Source organism: Myodes glareolus, chromosome 9 (assembly GCF_982192425.1).
Source record: "Myodes glareolus chromosome 9, mMyoGla1.1, whole genome shotgun sequence".
Classification (NCBI taxonomy): Eukaryota; Metazoa; Chordata; class Mammalia; order Rodentia; family Cricetidae; genus Myodes; species Myodes glareolus.
In genome coordinates, this window is record NC_142034.1 from 12,438,851 (window position 1) to 12,454,728 (window position 15,878).

Genomic DNA, 15,878 nt, shown 5'->3' on the forward strand with positions numbered 1-15,878 from the left:
TAGCCAGTAATGAAAACTCGTGGTGACATTTTTCAGATCATCTGTCTGTTTCCTTAAACTCCCAAATCTTTAATAAATGTTTAAGTGAAAATCAACTGCCTGTCCCTTATCATCCAGATAAAGGCTGCACTCACCTGTAGCCTGGAGTGGTCACTGTTTTCCTGTTTAGAAAGTGCTGGAGGAAACTTAAAAGGATTAGCGCTGGGAGAGCCAATTACATCATTTTTAAGATGTTTCAAAATTTCAAATGTCCAGCAGGAATGGTTTTTTCTCCTAGAGCATTTCTTTGGAATTCTGAGCTTTCACTTCTCAGCTTTTTTGTTTTGCTGGAGAGAAAAGAAAGGACTGCTAATATTCTTTCCCATTTGTTTCCGTTTATCCAGACAGAAAAGTGATCATGTCCAATGGGAGCCTAAAATGCATAGGTTCTTCCGTGTTTCTGAAGAGAAAATGGGGTCTTGGATATCACTTAAGGTAAAGAATTTTGGAGAAAAGACTAAATGGATGTTTTTAAGGACAATTTTACTATTTTAATTGTGTCTGTGCGCCACATGTGGCAGTGCTTGAGAAGGCCAGAGGAAGACACTGGTTTACCTTAAGCTGGTGTTGTCGGCAGCTGTGAGTCAGCAGACTTAGGTGCTGGAAATGGAATCTGGTCCTCTGGAAATCTCAGGTTCTGCTGAGCACTGAGACATCTCTCCAAACCAACATAGATGTTCTAAATAGTGGTTTCTGAGAGAGAACAGGTCTCAAACTTTATCCTGACAAAAAGGATTGAGAACTGTTTAGTAAATAATTTGTCTAATTTCTTGGCTTCTTGTAATCTGTGTTAATGTTAACTCTAGCAAAATTATAAAGAAAAGACTTATGTTCACTATGGGAATACTTTATCACTTTCCAGTTTGTTGTTCTGTATAGCATGATTAATAAAAATCCAGAAACAGATATCAGGGTTCAACCTGAAGGTCAGGAAAGCAAAACAGCCAACCACTGGCTCTTGCTTCTGCCTCAGTTTAAAATGGCCATCCTGCCTCCAGGAATCTCAGAATGAGACTGTGTGTGAGAGCTGTCTCCTCCTGTCTTATATTCCTCTCTAGGTCTGGACTAAAGATATGCACCACTACCGCTTGGTTTCTATGGCAAACTAGTGTGGCTACTGGGATTAAAGGTGTGTGTCACCACTGCCTGGTCTGTAAGGCTGACCAGTGGGGCTGTTTTACTTTCTGATGTTCAGGCAAGCTTTATTTATTAAAGCACAAATGAAATATCACTACAGTTCTGTGCAGCCTAACCTTTGACCTTTTTATTCTCCATTTTCCTCATTGGATACACATAATATTGCAGTATTTTCATTCTTTCTTAGGAATCCAAGGCAATGTTCTCAGAAATCAGTATGATTAGGGAGTGAATAAGGTTCCAAAGAATTCTGACAGCTGCATCTAAAAAGAAACTGAGTGTAGGCTAAAAGAATTCCAGAAGACAAAATCCCCACAGAAAAGCAAAACAGGGATGTCTTGATAATACACTGATTTCTGATAGTCCACTGCCAGGCGCAGTGATTACTTTCCCTGTGAAATCTTTTCTATAACATCACCCTGCTGTCTGCTCATCTGTACACTATGTACATAACATTAACTATAATGAGAATGATTGGAAGGTGGCTTTGCTCGCCCTATACCACCAACCCCACTCTGAGCATGAGCTTGTGCATTTGCGGTTGTTCTGAGTCTGTGCCTAGCCTGTGTTTAAATGACAAGATTTTCAGGTTGGCGGATTATTGTGATAATTACTCATTTTGCTTATTTCATAAAGCTAAGAAAAGTAATAGTCAAAGATCTTTCTGTGTGGCAGCAGTCCGAAAAATGTAATGGTTTGTCATTTTTTGTAACTATTAGTTTGTTTATGGATGAAACATGTGATTCAGAGCAGATGACATCCCTCATCAGTCATCACATCCCTGACGCTAAATTAAAAGCCAAAACCCACGAAAAGCTTGAGTACGTCTTGCCGCTGGGAAGGACAAGCAAGTTTCCAGGTAACGCATGTGACTAAGGTGGGATAAAATTAGAGAAAAACTTTGAGTTTTGTTACAATTTTTGTGTTCAACGGATTGAAGTTTTGTCTTAGTCTTTGTTATTCAACAAAATTAGAGATGAAGATTTGAGTGCACTGTATTTTTTTGGTAATTGATCCATGGAAGTACCAGCAGGGAGGAGAGAGACATTTAAGAAGGAAGAGAAAAAACTAGGAAAACTTGCATCACAAAGCAGGTTACTATGGTAGGCAATTGAAGTGTAGCACCATTGGAGGAAAATGAGAGTTGGTGTTCTCATCATTACACCAACACTGGACAGGTGTGGAGGAACGACTTACTTGTTTCTCCCATCCGTCATGAGTTAAGGATATACAAAGGAGTATTAACTACCTGACCTTTGGGGCGTGCTCTGAAAATTAACTTGGTATACATCTTAGGTCAGAAAAAACATCACATGCAGGCACATGTTTTTAGTAAGTGGACTTACTGTGTCTGGTGAGTACAGTGGAGCTGAGGGTGTGACATCAAGGTCTCTGCACAAGTATTTTTGTTTTATTTTATGTGTATTTATTTTGTAATGAAAACCATAGCTTATTGATTTAGCATGATCTTTCAGCCTGCTGGATAGCAGCAGCAAGTGATGTCTTTTTGGCAAGCAACCCTAAAAAACACAAGCTATGTAAAGTAAACCATGTCAGATACCGTCTTCTTGACACACACACACTCTCTCTCCCTCCCCCCTCTCTCTGTGTATATGATATGGGTGCTAAAGTAGTTTGTTTTATAAATGAAGAAATATTTTAATTTCTTTGTAGTTAACTAGCTTTATTTAGGCATTTAGTTTATTAAGTAAAAATCTTTAAAGGTCTTATTTAAATAAACCCTTCTGTATTATTCAGTCTTACAAGGCAAACACATAGGAATTCAGATCTTAGTCTTATTTGCAAAAATACCCATTCTCTTTGTTCCTGAAGATCATGGCAGTGTCCTTCTATATTATGTTGTTCTTTCGTTGGACTAAGGTCACCCGAGGTACAACTGACCCACCTTTTTGGTCAGAGAAGGATGAGAGGCAGTTGTATGCTGGTACCACTTAGCCAGAGACTATGATGTTGATGTCCCAGCCATAGCAGGCACCTTACACAAATCCGGGCTTCTGCTAGTCTAGTGGTGTGTCTGTGTTCATTCCAGGACATGGAACTCCAGGTCCCCTGAAATCTATGTACATATGCTAGAAAACACACTCTTTGCTATGGTTTTCTTACCTATTTTCTCTCTCTAAAGATATTGGTCAGTCACCCAACCCATGCAGAAAGGTCAGATTTTAGAATCTTCTAGAAGCTTATATTGTCATCCATATATTCCACAGAAAGAGAGGATTAACTAATGTTCTGATTTTGCAAGTCAATTATATTAAAGATGCTGCCTTATATTAGCATTAAAGTCAGGCAGTGGTGGCATACGTCTTTAATCCCAGCATTTGTGAAACAAAAGCATTAGGGCCCTGTTTTAGAATTTAACCTGTGAACACATTTTGATTTAACAAAGGAGAGTTCTAGTATATAGCTCTTCTTAGGACATTCGAAATCAAGGGACCAAGTGAGGCATGAATCTGAGGAAATTCGGTATGGATTAGGAACTGGATTTTTGTTGGGGTGGAGCAAGAAGATTGCTTAAAACTGAAACTCGGCAAAAAAACAAAGGAGAAGTCATGGAGGATGTAGGAACTGAAAGTTCTCCTTGTCGTTAAATGGAAATGAGATGCGATTAGTAATCTTTTCCTCCTGAACTATTACCACAGCCCAAGTGAACTTCTTTGTTAAAGACCACAAGAAAAGAAGAAAGAAAGATGAGGAAAGGGAGAGGGAGTAACAAGGAAAAAGGACAAATTTAAGACTAAATTAGAAAGGGGATGTGGTGGGGTGGGGGTGGGGCCACCAGGAGAGGTTGCAAGGAGAGTGGGGCTGAATGTGGAAATACATTGCATGCACGTGTAATAAGTTTCAAAGAATAAATGAAAATATTACATTTAAAAACAATAAGAGAGAAAGAAAGACTTGCTCATCAAATTTGAAATATGACGATCTTGGTGACCTAGGAGAGAGCAGCTTCTGTGAAGAATGACAGCGGATGGACCTGAGCTCTGTGTAACACGGGACAGATTGAATGTGGGCAAAGTTGTGGAGCCAAACATGTACACGGAGAGGGAAGGGAGGACGCTATTACTTGTCTTTGTTTGGTGGACACCATAGCATCCTGCCTGACCCAGCAGATAGAGAAAAAAATTATGATGGAAGAGAGAGGAGATCACTTTGGGAGGTCCTTGGGGGTAAAGTTGAGAGCATGAATAAAACGGGTAGCCTTTGAAGGAGCAGTTCCAAGTATTTCCTGAATACAAAAGGAAGCCCAGATATGGACAGAGGCCTACATGGGTTTCTTGTATGGTGGTAAAAAACACTATATATAGTCCTCATGACTGCTTGAATTTCCTCAGAGAAGTCTCTAGTAAAATTGTAACCTAAGAGTATAAGATAGAGTGAGACACCTTGAAGGTGAAGTTTGGCATAATTTCTGAGAGTGGTTTTGTCCTTTAAATTATGATTATATTCTAAAGAATTGAAATTTCTGAACATTATTAAATGTAATACTTAAGACAAATGTTTATTTACTGGAGTTAGTATTTTATATTGTTTTAAAAGTTTATATGTTCCTTCTGTCGACTTTAGACTTCTTCAGTGATCTCGATAAATATTCTGGCCAGGGCTTGATGAATTACGAAGTTTCCACGTCAACTCTGAATGAAGTCTTCATGAACCTGGAAGGAGAATCAACTACTAACCAAAGTAAAAACTATTTGTATAAGTCACAGACTCAACCAGTAGATGACCGTGTAGCTTTTATGACTGCTTAAGGAGTGTGACCCACTGTAAATGTGGCTCTGCTGTTTGACCTGGGCTGTTAATGTTCCCTGACATCATCCTGACAGTTAGTCACAGGTCCATTCTTAATGTTGATTCTAACTCCTTGACATGACAGCAGGTCTGTCTCCTGATAGTCACCGTTTCCTGGGCTCTTCGACATTGTGAGTGTTCTTGATCAAAGGCATGAGGTCTGAGCATCACTTCTTGTACGAATTGTTTCTTGCTTGTTAAGACAAAAGCCTAAATAGAGAGAATTCTTACCAGACTCCATGTTGCTTAATGGGACATAAGAGCTGTCATTTTGGAGCACGTCCTTTTACAGGTAGATGATCAATGTGGGTAAATAATGAGATCTAGCCATATCTCCTTCCTGGAATAATTCTCCCAACAAATATGGTTGACACCATCTTACAGATGCAGGTTTCTGATTTAAGAACAGTCAGATGATCCTTCCCAAGCCATGCTGCTTATAGCTCACAGGTAGGGCCAGCGTAGATACCTAAGTATTTTCAGAGCTGATCTTCTCCTTACAAGTCCAGGAGATTGATGCCTTAGTAGTATTTAAGCATTGACAACTGCTGATCCCTATGAAGAGGATTATTTTGAACTCCCTCAGAAGAGTATTTCAATTGAATGTTTGTCTTTTCCAAGTTCTTCTTTTGGCATATATTTAGCAGATATTCTCAGGAAGAGTATAGAATTTGGTATTATTCTATGTTTTTACCGTGTTTTCAATGTAATACAAAAACATTTTTATTAATTTTAAATTTTTCATAGTGCTAGAAATTATAAAACATAACTATAAAAGAAAAATACTGAAGCTTCATGAGATATTGCAAATATTATTTAATTACTTTGAATAAAAGTATAAAAATAAGATCAGACATAAAATAATTTATTTTTTTCCATGAAGAAAAGTCTGTTATGCCTTAGGATGATATTTGTAACATGTGTGTGTGTTTATACAGACTTTGAGAAAAGAGAAACAGTAAGAGACTCAGACAGCTTAAATGAAATGGAGCCGGCTTATTCTTCTCTTTCTGAAGTGCAGAGGACTGTGGGTGCCATGGGCCTCTGGAGAACGCAGGTCTGTGCCATAGCGCGGCTGCGCATCCTAAAGCTGAAACGAGAGAGAAAAGCATTTTTGACCTTGTGAGTATCAGAGTGCTCTAATTTTTTTTAAGATAAAAAATTTCAAGGGTTTAAATTACAAGAACCCTTAAAAGTAAAACATAGTACCTAGCATTCCTGCTTGACAAGAAACAAGTGCAGTATTGATTTTTACTGAAAATGGGATTGCCTGTCTATTAATTCTTGATTGGACTTCAGAATACATGCTATTTAGTTTTAGTAGTGAGATTAAATAACATTTATTTAATAATGCCCTTTAGTATTATAACATGCTGAAATACTACTTTTAGAATGTTGAAATTGAGAAATGAAATGAAATTTATGCCCTGGCCATGCTGAAGCATGCATGGGCAGCCCATATATGGCAGTTCCGTGAGTTTGTCCATATTGTGTTTCATGGTCAAAGTTGACGAGGATGACTAACCAGGTCTCTTCCTCAAGAAGGCACCAGACCTCATTACAGATGGTTGTGAACCACCATGTGGTTGCTGGGAATTGAAGTCGGGACCTTTGGAAGAGAAGGCAGTACTCTTAACCACTGAGCCATTAACACTTAAAATTATGGTCGATAGAAAGTAGAATCAATATCTAATAAGTAGCTGTAGAATATATTACTCAGGAAAAGTGCTGTAGAGCCCTATGATAACTTCTCTTTGTTGTTTAGTCTATTGATTCTTGGAATTGCACTGCTGCCATTGATTATGGAAAAGACGGCTGATGCTATGATAGAGCAAAAAAGCGACTGGGAATTTAAAACAGAATTGTATTTCCTGTCCCCTGGACAACTTCCTCAGGGTCTGCGAACCAGCCTACTGGTCATCAATAACACAGGTGAACCGAGATCAGCATTTTAACACATAGATCTTTAACTGTTAAGTAGTACATAAGGGGGACAAAAAGTCTTGACTGGAGAAAAATGCGCACTTACAGAAAATGACTCGTGAGGAGCAGTACAGTTTCTCTGATTTTGGAGAGGACAAGGCTTGTAGGAACAAAGGACAAGGGACTTGTCACTGCCCAGTCTGGCCTCCATCCTTTTTACTTGACAACCCTAACTGTGATGAGACAGAGATGTAAACCTTTATCTTAGCTGAAGACTTTCTCTAGATATCTTTGCTACCCCTTCTCCGTTACCCTGGACCACATTTGTAATACAGTGAGAGACATGCAAAGATGGCGTGTCTACACTTCATGCTCTTGGATGAAATTCAAGAGTCAGGAAAACCGATGTTATATCAAAGAATGTTGTTTGGCTGGGTTCTGTCGATACAACATAAAGGGGTTCTTTATGTAACAGCCTTCGCTGTTCTGGAACCGCTTTGTAGACCAAGCTGGCCCCAAATTCACGGAGACCCAGCTGCCTCCTGAGTGTTGGGATTAAGGTGTGTGCCGGTGTGCCTGGGGGTAGTTGTTTTATAACTCTTGAAGTGTCTAGGAAGGAAAGACTTTATGCTACTTCTGAAGATGTTGAAACATTCAGAGTAGTCATCCTTTCCTGAATTTCTTGCTGATTCCAGTTTTCACAGGTGTTTTGGATTCAAGGTTGTAGAGTGTCTTCACTTTTATTCTTTGCTCTTTTCCATTTCAGGTTCCGGAAGTAAAATTTCCTGTTTTTTTTTTTTTTTAAAGTGGAATTGTTGAGCTCTACGTTATTTTTTAACATTGAGAATTGTCCTTTACCCCTCAGATTGTTGCCATCTTATAGTGTGTTCTCCATTCAACCCGAGGATAGCACACTTGGATTTGCTCATTCCTCCCTCATTGTCCTCAGCTGTCAAGTAGTCTGAGGATTTATTCTGTCATATTTCTTCCTTCTCCAAGTTTGATGCAATTGCTAATAATGTACTAATCTTTTCATTTGAGAAAAAAACTGTCAAGCCTTGCTTAGTTCATAGGAACGTTGAGTTACCAGTATTGTGTCCTGTTGTGGAACGGAGTTGTGATGTGTGACTGCCCCAGGGGACATGCAAACATGGTTTTCTATGTGTGTCCCATCCCATCTTGGGGAACTCAGATTTGTTTGAAACCTATTTGTTCAATTTTAGAGTTCTATGAAGAAGAAAGAGGCTCTTCTGTTGTCCAATCTGCCTTTCTTTGTTGCTTGGGGTTACTCCAAGTCTTGTCTGCTATTCTTCTTAGACATCATCTCTTAGAAATGAGGAATGTTCCCAGAGACGACTGTAGCAACTGTAGTTGTGTGGAATGTGGAGGGCTCCTGACTTCTCGCTTTGCTCCTGCTCTGGCTGGATAATAGCAACCCTGACTGTGGTTCAGAGCATGCTTTGATAACTCCCTTGAGTTCTGATGTTGTAGAAACCGATGTGCTCTTACATCTTCTTCTTCTCCTCTGTGCACCAAGCTTTAGGTTTTTCTCAACTTTTATTTCTTTCTCCAGCAATTTTACCTGTTTTCTTCTTTAAGAATACATAAAAATTTTGATTTGATGGTAGTACCTTTGGATTTCTCCAGAAAGGTACATTATACAATATATATGCAAATGTGAAAAACATGAATTGGATATACATTTTTATATTTAATTTTTGTTAAGAATAGGGAAAAGAGGAGAATGTTATTAGACTGAGTAATCTGTAGTATTTCTCTTATTAATTTTCCAGAAATTTTAAATTTATATACATATTAAAGGAAAAATTATAAAATTGAATTATCTTGTTTTAGGTATCACATATTACCTTACATATTAATTCCTCATAATGTAAGATTTGCTAAATAGAAGATGGATGAGGAGTGACTTATCTTTTTAAGCCAATAGTGTGTTATGCATAAAGTACACCTCTTATGGTATACTAGGAATGTTAACTTTGTTGAACTCATAAAAATTTTTATTTGCTTCTATATTGCCTTCTGTTATTGTAATCATACTAGGATCAAATATCGAGGATTTCATACAGTCACTGAAGCATCAAAACATAGTTTTGGAAGTAGATGACTTTGCAAACAGAAATGGCACCGAGAGCATCTCATACAATGGAGCTATCATAGTTTCTGGAAGGCAAAAGGTAGGGTTTCCTCTTGGTGTCGCCACCGTGGCAACACAACTCAAACGCGATGTAGTAACTAATGTCAAAGCCGCACTGACCTTATATGAGATTGTATGAACCTTTTCATAAACATTAATGTTTTTTAGAAATTGTAAGAATGCTATGGCAATGTAACCATGAAAATCTCTTTTTATTACATATTTATTTCCTCTCTGCTCCCTCACCGTAAACCGACAGTGTTTACTTGTTAGGGAAGATTTAAACCCTGCTTACTGAAGTTTCAGCAGCAGCAAAATCAGGATGAAGTGACACAAAATTAGCTACACTAGTAAAACTCAGTATTAAATGGATTCTGGTTCTGTCCTATCTACTGCATAGGATCTAATACATGGTCTCACTCAAATCATGTATGAACCCATTTAGACTCCTGTAATAGGAACCTGCTTGTTTGTTCCCGGCTGCTCAGACCCAAAATAATTACACAGAAACTGTATTATTTAAATCACTGCTTGGCCAACGGCTTAAGTGTATTGCTAGCTAACTCTTATATCTAGAATCAACCCATTTTCATTGCTTTATATTTAACCACGAGGCTCGTGTTCTGCCAGCAAGGTTCTGGCTGGCAGCTCACATCTTTCCCCCCGGGCGCCTACATGGTGTCTCTCTGACTCTGCCTTCTTTCTCCCAGAATTCAGTTTAGTTTCCCCACCCCCTCCACCTAGCTCTACTCTACCCTATCACAGACCAAGGCAGATTCTTTATTCATTAACCAATAAAAGCAACATATCTACAGAAGGACTTCCCATGCCAGACTCTCTTTCATAGATGAGAAAACAAAGACTTAGCAAAGCTAGTTAACTTGAAGATCAACAAGTAGCTAAAATGTGACTGTTTTAGCTGTATGTGTGTGCACACGCATGAGCATGCAATAACTTTGTTTTTTGAGGATTTTATCTTACTTGTTTGTTTTGGTTTAAGGACTACAGGTTTTCAGTTGTGTGCAATACCAAGAGACTACACTGCTTTCCTATCCTAATGAATGTCATCAGCAATGGGATCCTTCATATGTTCAATCATACACAGCATATTAGAACTGAGGAATCTATAATTTCATCAGTAAGTAATACATTCATTTATCCTGAACAGTTAAAAAATTGACAGTGAGTCCACATTGCTCATGGTCGCTGAGCCTAAGGATGGCTATTGTGTCCGCCTAGCTTGTATGCCGTCTGACTCATGCCTTCAGCTCCTCAGTTTGATTGCCAGAGTGATGTATACAGTCTACAGTTTTACAATCCTGGCTTTAGAAAGTGTGTAAAAGGGAAGCATTGAAGAGAAATAGAAGAACAGAGAAAATGCCTCCACGCTGTACAGTCATACTACTTCCTTTCTTTGTCTTTCCATCCCAGAAGTGACAGTGACTTCTCCTTTCTGTATCTTGAGAGAATTTTAATTTATTTTTGACAATTTCATTTATGTATAGAATGATACATTGTGATTGTATTCAGTTTAGTTACCCGCTGTTGCTCCTTTCCCACCTCTGTTGACTCCTTCCACCCCTCCACTCCCATTTGTAGGTGCTTTGCAGGAAGTTACAGCTATGTTTTGTTGTGATTACCATGTCCTTATGACTAGCCTGGAGACAGAATTTCTTTTTTTTTTAATTAAAAATTTCTACCTCCTCCCCACCTCCCTTTTCCCTCCCCCTCCCCACCTCCTCCTCCCTTTCTAGTTCTAAGAGCAGTCAGGGTTCCCTGCCCCGTGGGAAGTCCTAGGTCCTCCCCGCTCCGTCCAGGTCTATAAAGGTGAACATCCAAACAAACCAGGCTCCTACAAAGTCAGTCCATGCAGTAGAATCAAAACCCAGTGCCATTGTCCTTGGCTTCTCAGTCAGCCTTCATTGCCAGCCACATTCAGAGTGTCCAGTTTGATCACATGCTTCATCACTCCCAGTCCAACTGGTCTTGGTGAGCTCCCATTAGATCAGTCCCACCATCTCAGTGGGTAGACGCACCCCTCGTGGTCCTGACCTCCTTACTCATGTTCTCCCTCCTTCTGCTCCTCATTTGGACCTTGGGAGCTCAGTCCAGTGTGGAGACAGAATTTCAAAGCACTTATCTCCCTCCTGACTGCCAGGCTTACCCCCTCTTCTATGATAGTTGCCTTGATCTGGGATGGGATGGAGGAGATGTGTTCTTTAGGGCTGAGTATTCAATAGTCACTTACTCTCGGCAGTTTGACCAGTTGTGAGTCTCTGCAGCAACTGTTACCTTCTGCAAACAAAACAAAACAAAACAAAAAATTCTCTGATCGTAGCCAAAAGCAGTATCAGTCTATGGGTATAAGCATAACATCTAGGAAGCATTATGACTACCTGTACATTTATCAAAACACCAGTAGTACATTCACTCTCCCATAGGTAGTGTGACCTCCCCAGGTTTTTAACCAGATTTACACTAACAGTCACTTAATTCCCTTCCATGGAGAAGATCTTAAATCTACGGCAAGTCCATTAGTGACTCCTTTAATGGTCCTGCTTCCATGGCACTAGTGGTTCTCCCTTGCCTGGCCAGTAAGCACTGTAGCAAGCAGGGTCCGTTGATGACTTTCCTTCCCTAGAAGCCTACGTAATGTTTTCTGTTGTTAGTTCCAGAGTCCTTTGGATAACTCTACAGGATTGGTATATCTGGCTCATAAGGTAGCTTTATTTTTAGCTTTTTGAGAAGCCTCCACACTGGTATCCACGGAGCCTCGCCAGTTTATACTCCCACCAGCAGGGAGTAAAGATCCCCTTCTCCCACTTCCTTTCCACTTGTTCCTTGCCTTCTTGAAAGTAGTTATTCTAATTCTGATGAGAACCAATCTCAAAGCACTTTTAATTTGCGTTTTTTGTCAAGAATGGATGAATTTATAGATGCACATGCTATATAAAAATGAGATAAATAATTTAAACATACCCTTAACCAAGAAGGAGTAATAAAAACCTTATGACTAAAAAGTCCATGTTTTGATGGAGAATTCTACCAGATCCGTAGAGGAGAGTTAAAGCCAACACTTTACAGATTTTCCAAAATAGAAGAGATGAGAATGCTTCCAGTCTTTTTTTTTGAAACCACCATTATGCCAGTACTAAAGCCACATAGAGACAGAACAATAAAATAAGAAAACTACCCACTAATCTCTTTGTTGAGCATAAATATAGAAATTGTCAATAAATTATCCACAAAACAAATCAGGAACAAATTAAAAGGATTATTATCAACCTGACTTCATTTCAGAAATGTAGGAATGGTTGAAGATATGTATATATGTAAAATTAATTAATAATCTAAGTGGCCTCAAGAGCAGAAGTTACAAAATAATCTTAATAGCTGCAGAAAATGAAATATGTGTGTGTGTGTGTGTGTGTGTGTGTGTGTGTGTGTGGTGTGAGTGTAATTATAATAATTAGAGAGGAGGTAATGGATTTGAGATGAAATCAGAGGGACATGGGAGGAGTTGGAGATTGAGAGTAAGGAGTGAAAATGAGGAAAAAGCAGTATTTATATATGAAATTCTCCATCCCTTAGTTTCATTGAAAATAAACTAAAAAAGACACTAGAACTAAAAAAACTAAAAAAACTAAAAAAGCCCATAGGTTTACTTGAGGAATTAGTATTATGAATGCGGCCATTCTACCAAAAGCAATCTTGAGATTTAACACAATCTCAGCTAAATTCATTAACCAATAAAAACAAGACATATACTGAATGTTATCCCGCATCAAATGCCCCTCTTAACAGAAACAGTAAAATGATCTTAAAATTCATATAGACACACAAAAAACCCCACATAGTCAAAGCCATTATGAGTAAAATTAATACTGCCAGGGGTTCCACTTTACATATTTTGAGTTATACTACAGAACCATAGCAATGAAAACAACATGGTATTAGCACAATAACAGACATTTAGATCAGTGGATAGAAGACCTAGATATAAATTGATATTACTTCCAAGAATTCACACTGCAGACGATATAGCATTTCCAACAAATAGCGCTCGGAAACAGTGTATCTGCAGGTTGAAGAATGAAGCTAATCTTCCACTCTGCGCTAAAATCAACACCAAACAGATGAATGATCTCAAGGTAAGACCCAAAGCCCTGAGACTTCTAGAGGAAAAGGTAGGGTGTGCACTGCAAGATATCAGCATAGGCAGGGACTTTCTATGTAGGACGTGGTTGTCCTGGAAACAAGGCTAACAAATGACAGACAGCAGCCCGTGTACTGTCAACGTCTCTGTTCGCGGTGTTTTCCCTTTCGTCACTTTTGTTGGGGAGTCATCACCCGTGTAACCACTTGCTGATTACTTCCTCCATATTTAAGTGTTCATGGTGGCTCTCGTTTTCTGTTTGACAACAGTCGAGACATTTAAAGCTGACTCTAGATGGTTCATATCAGAAGCAAGATTAGAAGTGGACTAGCCACAGGTAATCTTCATTTATAAAACATGTGTCAAATCGGCTTCCACTGAATCAGCAGTGTTGGGAGTACACCCTAGTGTGAATTTTCTGCAGATAATAGAAAGAGTGAGATGGAGATGGAATATACTTGATGGGTCAATTATATATATATATATGTATATATATATGTATATGTATGTATGTGTGTGTGTGTGTGTGTGTGTGTGTGTGTCCATATCTGTGCACTAAAGCATTATATTCATGGCCATGTAATCAGGGAGGACATAAAATGACTCAAGGAGTGGGGGTTTTAGGGCCTCTTTGAAGGTTAAACCTGGGGCTCTGAAATGTAGCTTCGAGTTATACTTACTTAGCATGTTTGAGGCACTGCTAGGGTTGACCACCAGGATCCCAAGGGGGAAAAATGGACAGAAGAAACAGTTCTTAACACTTTCTTGATTTTTTTCATTTAAATGAAGATGTATTTTTATTTTTGTGTTTGGATATTTTGCCTACATGTATGTGTACTATGTACTTGCAGTACCTAAAGGGGCCCAAAAAAAGGCTTCAGATCCCATGAAACTGTAGATACAGACAGTGGTAAGCCTCGTGGGGTGCTGGGACCTGAACATGGATTCTCTGCAAGAGTAACACACACTCTTTAACTGGTGAACTATCTCTCTAATCACCCTTTATTCTTTTCCACTTTATTTCCAGTTTGCTCTGAATCAGAATAAACAGGGGCACTTTGCGCATCTTCAGTGGCGTTCATCTTCATCCCTGTCATCATCTAGAGAAACATGTCTTCTTACCTAGAGAAACATGGGAATTGGTAGACATAGACTCCAGAACCACAAAGTTTGAGAACTGCAGAACTATCAAAAGACAGGCTGTGTTGTTTTCTGCTATTATTTCTATGGGATTGTTCTATATTCTGCTTAGACATATCAAGGACTAATGGTTTATATTTTATCTCCAAGGTAGTAGGTCCAGTGACATCGAGTTTTTTTTTTTCAGGTTTATTATTATTTAAACATTTTCGCCTCCTCCCCGCCTCCAATTTCCCTCCCCTTCCCTCTACTCCCCCTCCCCCTCCCTCTCCAGTCCTAAGAGCAGTCAGGGTTCCCTGCCCCGTGGGAAGTCCTAGGTCCTCCCCCCTCCATCCAGGTCGATAAAGGTGAGCATCCAAACAAACCAGGCTCCCACAAAGTCAGTCTATGCAGTAGAATCAAAACCCAGTGCCATTGTTCTTGGCTTCTCAGTCAGCCTTCATTGCCAGCCACATTCAGAGTGTCCAGTTTGATCACATGCTTCATCACTCCCAGTCCAGCTGGCCTTGGTGAGTTCCCATTAGATCAGTCCCACGGTCTCAGTGGGTGGACGCACCCCTCGTGGTCCTGACTTCCTTGCTCATGTTCTCCCTCCTTCTGCTCCTCATTTTGACCTTGGGAGCTTAGTCCAGTGCTCCAATGTGGGTCTCTGTCTCTATCTCCATCCATCACCAGATGAAGGTTCTATGGTGATATGCAAGATATTGATCAGTGGGGCTATAGAATAGGGCCAGTTCAGGTGCCTTCTCCTCAGCTGCTCAAGGAACAAGCTGGGAACATCTCCTTGGACACCTGGGAACCCCTCTAGAGTCCAGTCTCTTGCCAACCCTAATATGGCCCCCTTAATTAAGATCTATACTTCCCTGCTCCCATATCCACTCTTCCTCCATCCCAACCATCCCATTCCCGCAAGCTCTCCCCATCCTCCCCTTCTCACTTCTCTCTACCCATCTCCCCTTACCCCCACCCCACCCCCACCCTCAAGGCTCTCAATTTTTGACTAGCAATCTTGTCTACTTCCAATATCCAGGATGATAACTACATGTTTTTCTTTGGATTCACCTTCCTATTTAGCTTCTCTAGGGTCACGAATTATAGGCTCAATGTCCTTTATTAATGTCTAGAATCCACTAATGAGTGAGTACATACCATATTCATCTTTTTGGGTCTGAGTTACCTCACTGAGGATAGTATTTTCTATTTCCATCCATTTGTATGCAAAATTCAAGATGTCATTGTTTTTTACCACTGAGTAGTAATCTAATGCGTTAAGTGAAACACATTAAGGAGTATAGGTATCAGCTCTTCCTGGAAGTTCTGATAAAATTCTGCATTAAAATCATCAGGTTTTGGGCTTTTTCCCAGTTGCTGAGGTCTTTCTTCCTGTCAACCTCTAGCTTACTAGCATATCTGTTAACCAAGGTTCACAATTCCTGAGCTATTATTGCTGTTCTTGCATCATTTGAAACAAATAATATAAAACTGAGCATCCTAAAAATCATAATTCATTGGTTTCAA

The 15,878-nt window shown here is 39.5% G+C and overlaps 1 protein-coding gene across 2 annotated transcripts in view; it reads left to right on the forward strand.

The window, feature by feature from the left end:
• Positions 1–15,878, forward strand: part of Abca6 (ATP binding cassette subfamily A member 6) — a 70,273-nt gene that overhangs the window by 31,483 nt on the left and 22,912 nt on the right. For both annotated transcript variants that reach the window (XM_048446111.3, XM_048446110.3), the window contains exons 16-22: positions 384–474; positions 1,896–2,035; positions 4,762–4,878; positions 5,925–6,108; positions 6,752–6,918; positions 8,971–9,104; positions 10,065–10,202. In XM_048446111.3, the coding sequence (XP_048302068.3) occupies positions 384–474; positions 1,896–2,035; positions 4,762–4,878; positions 5,925–6,108; positions 6,752–6,918; positions 8,971–9,104; positions 10,065–10,202 (971 nt within the window). The remainder of the gene's footprint in view (positions 1–383; positions 475–1,895; positions 2,036–4,761; positions 4,879–5,924; positions 6,109–6,751; positions 6,919–8,970; positions 9,105–10,064; positions 10,203–15,878) is intronic.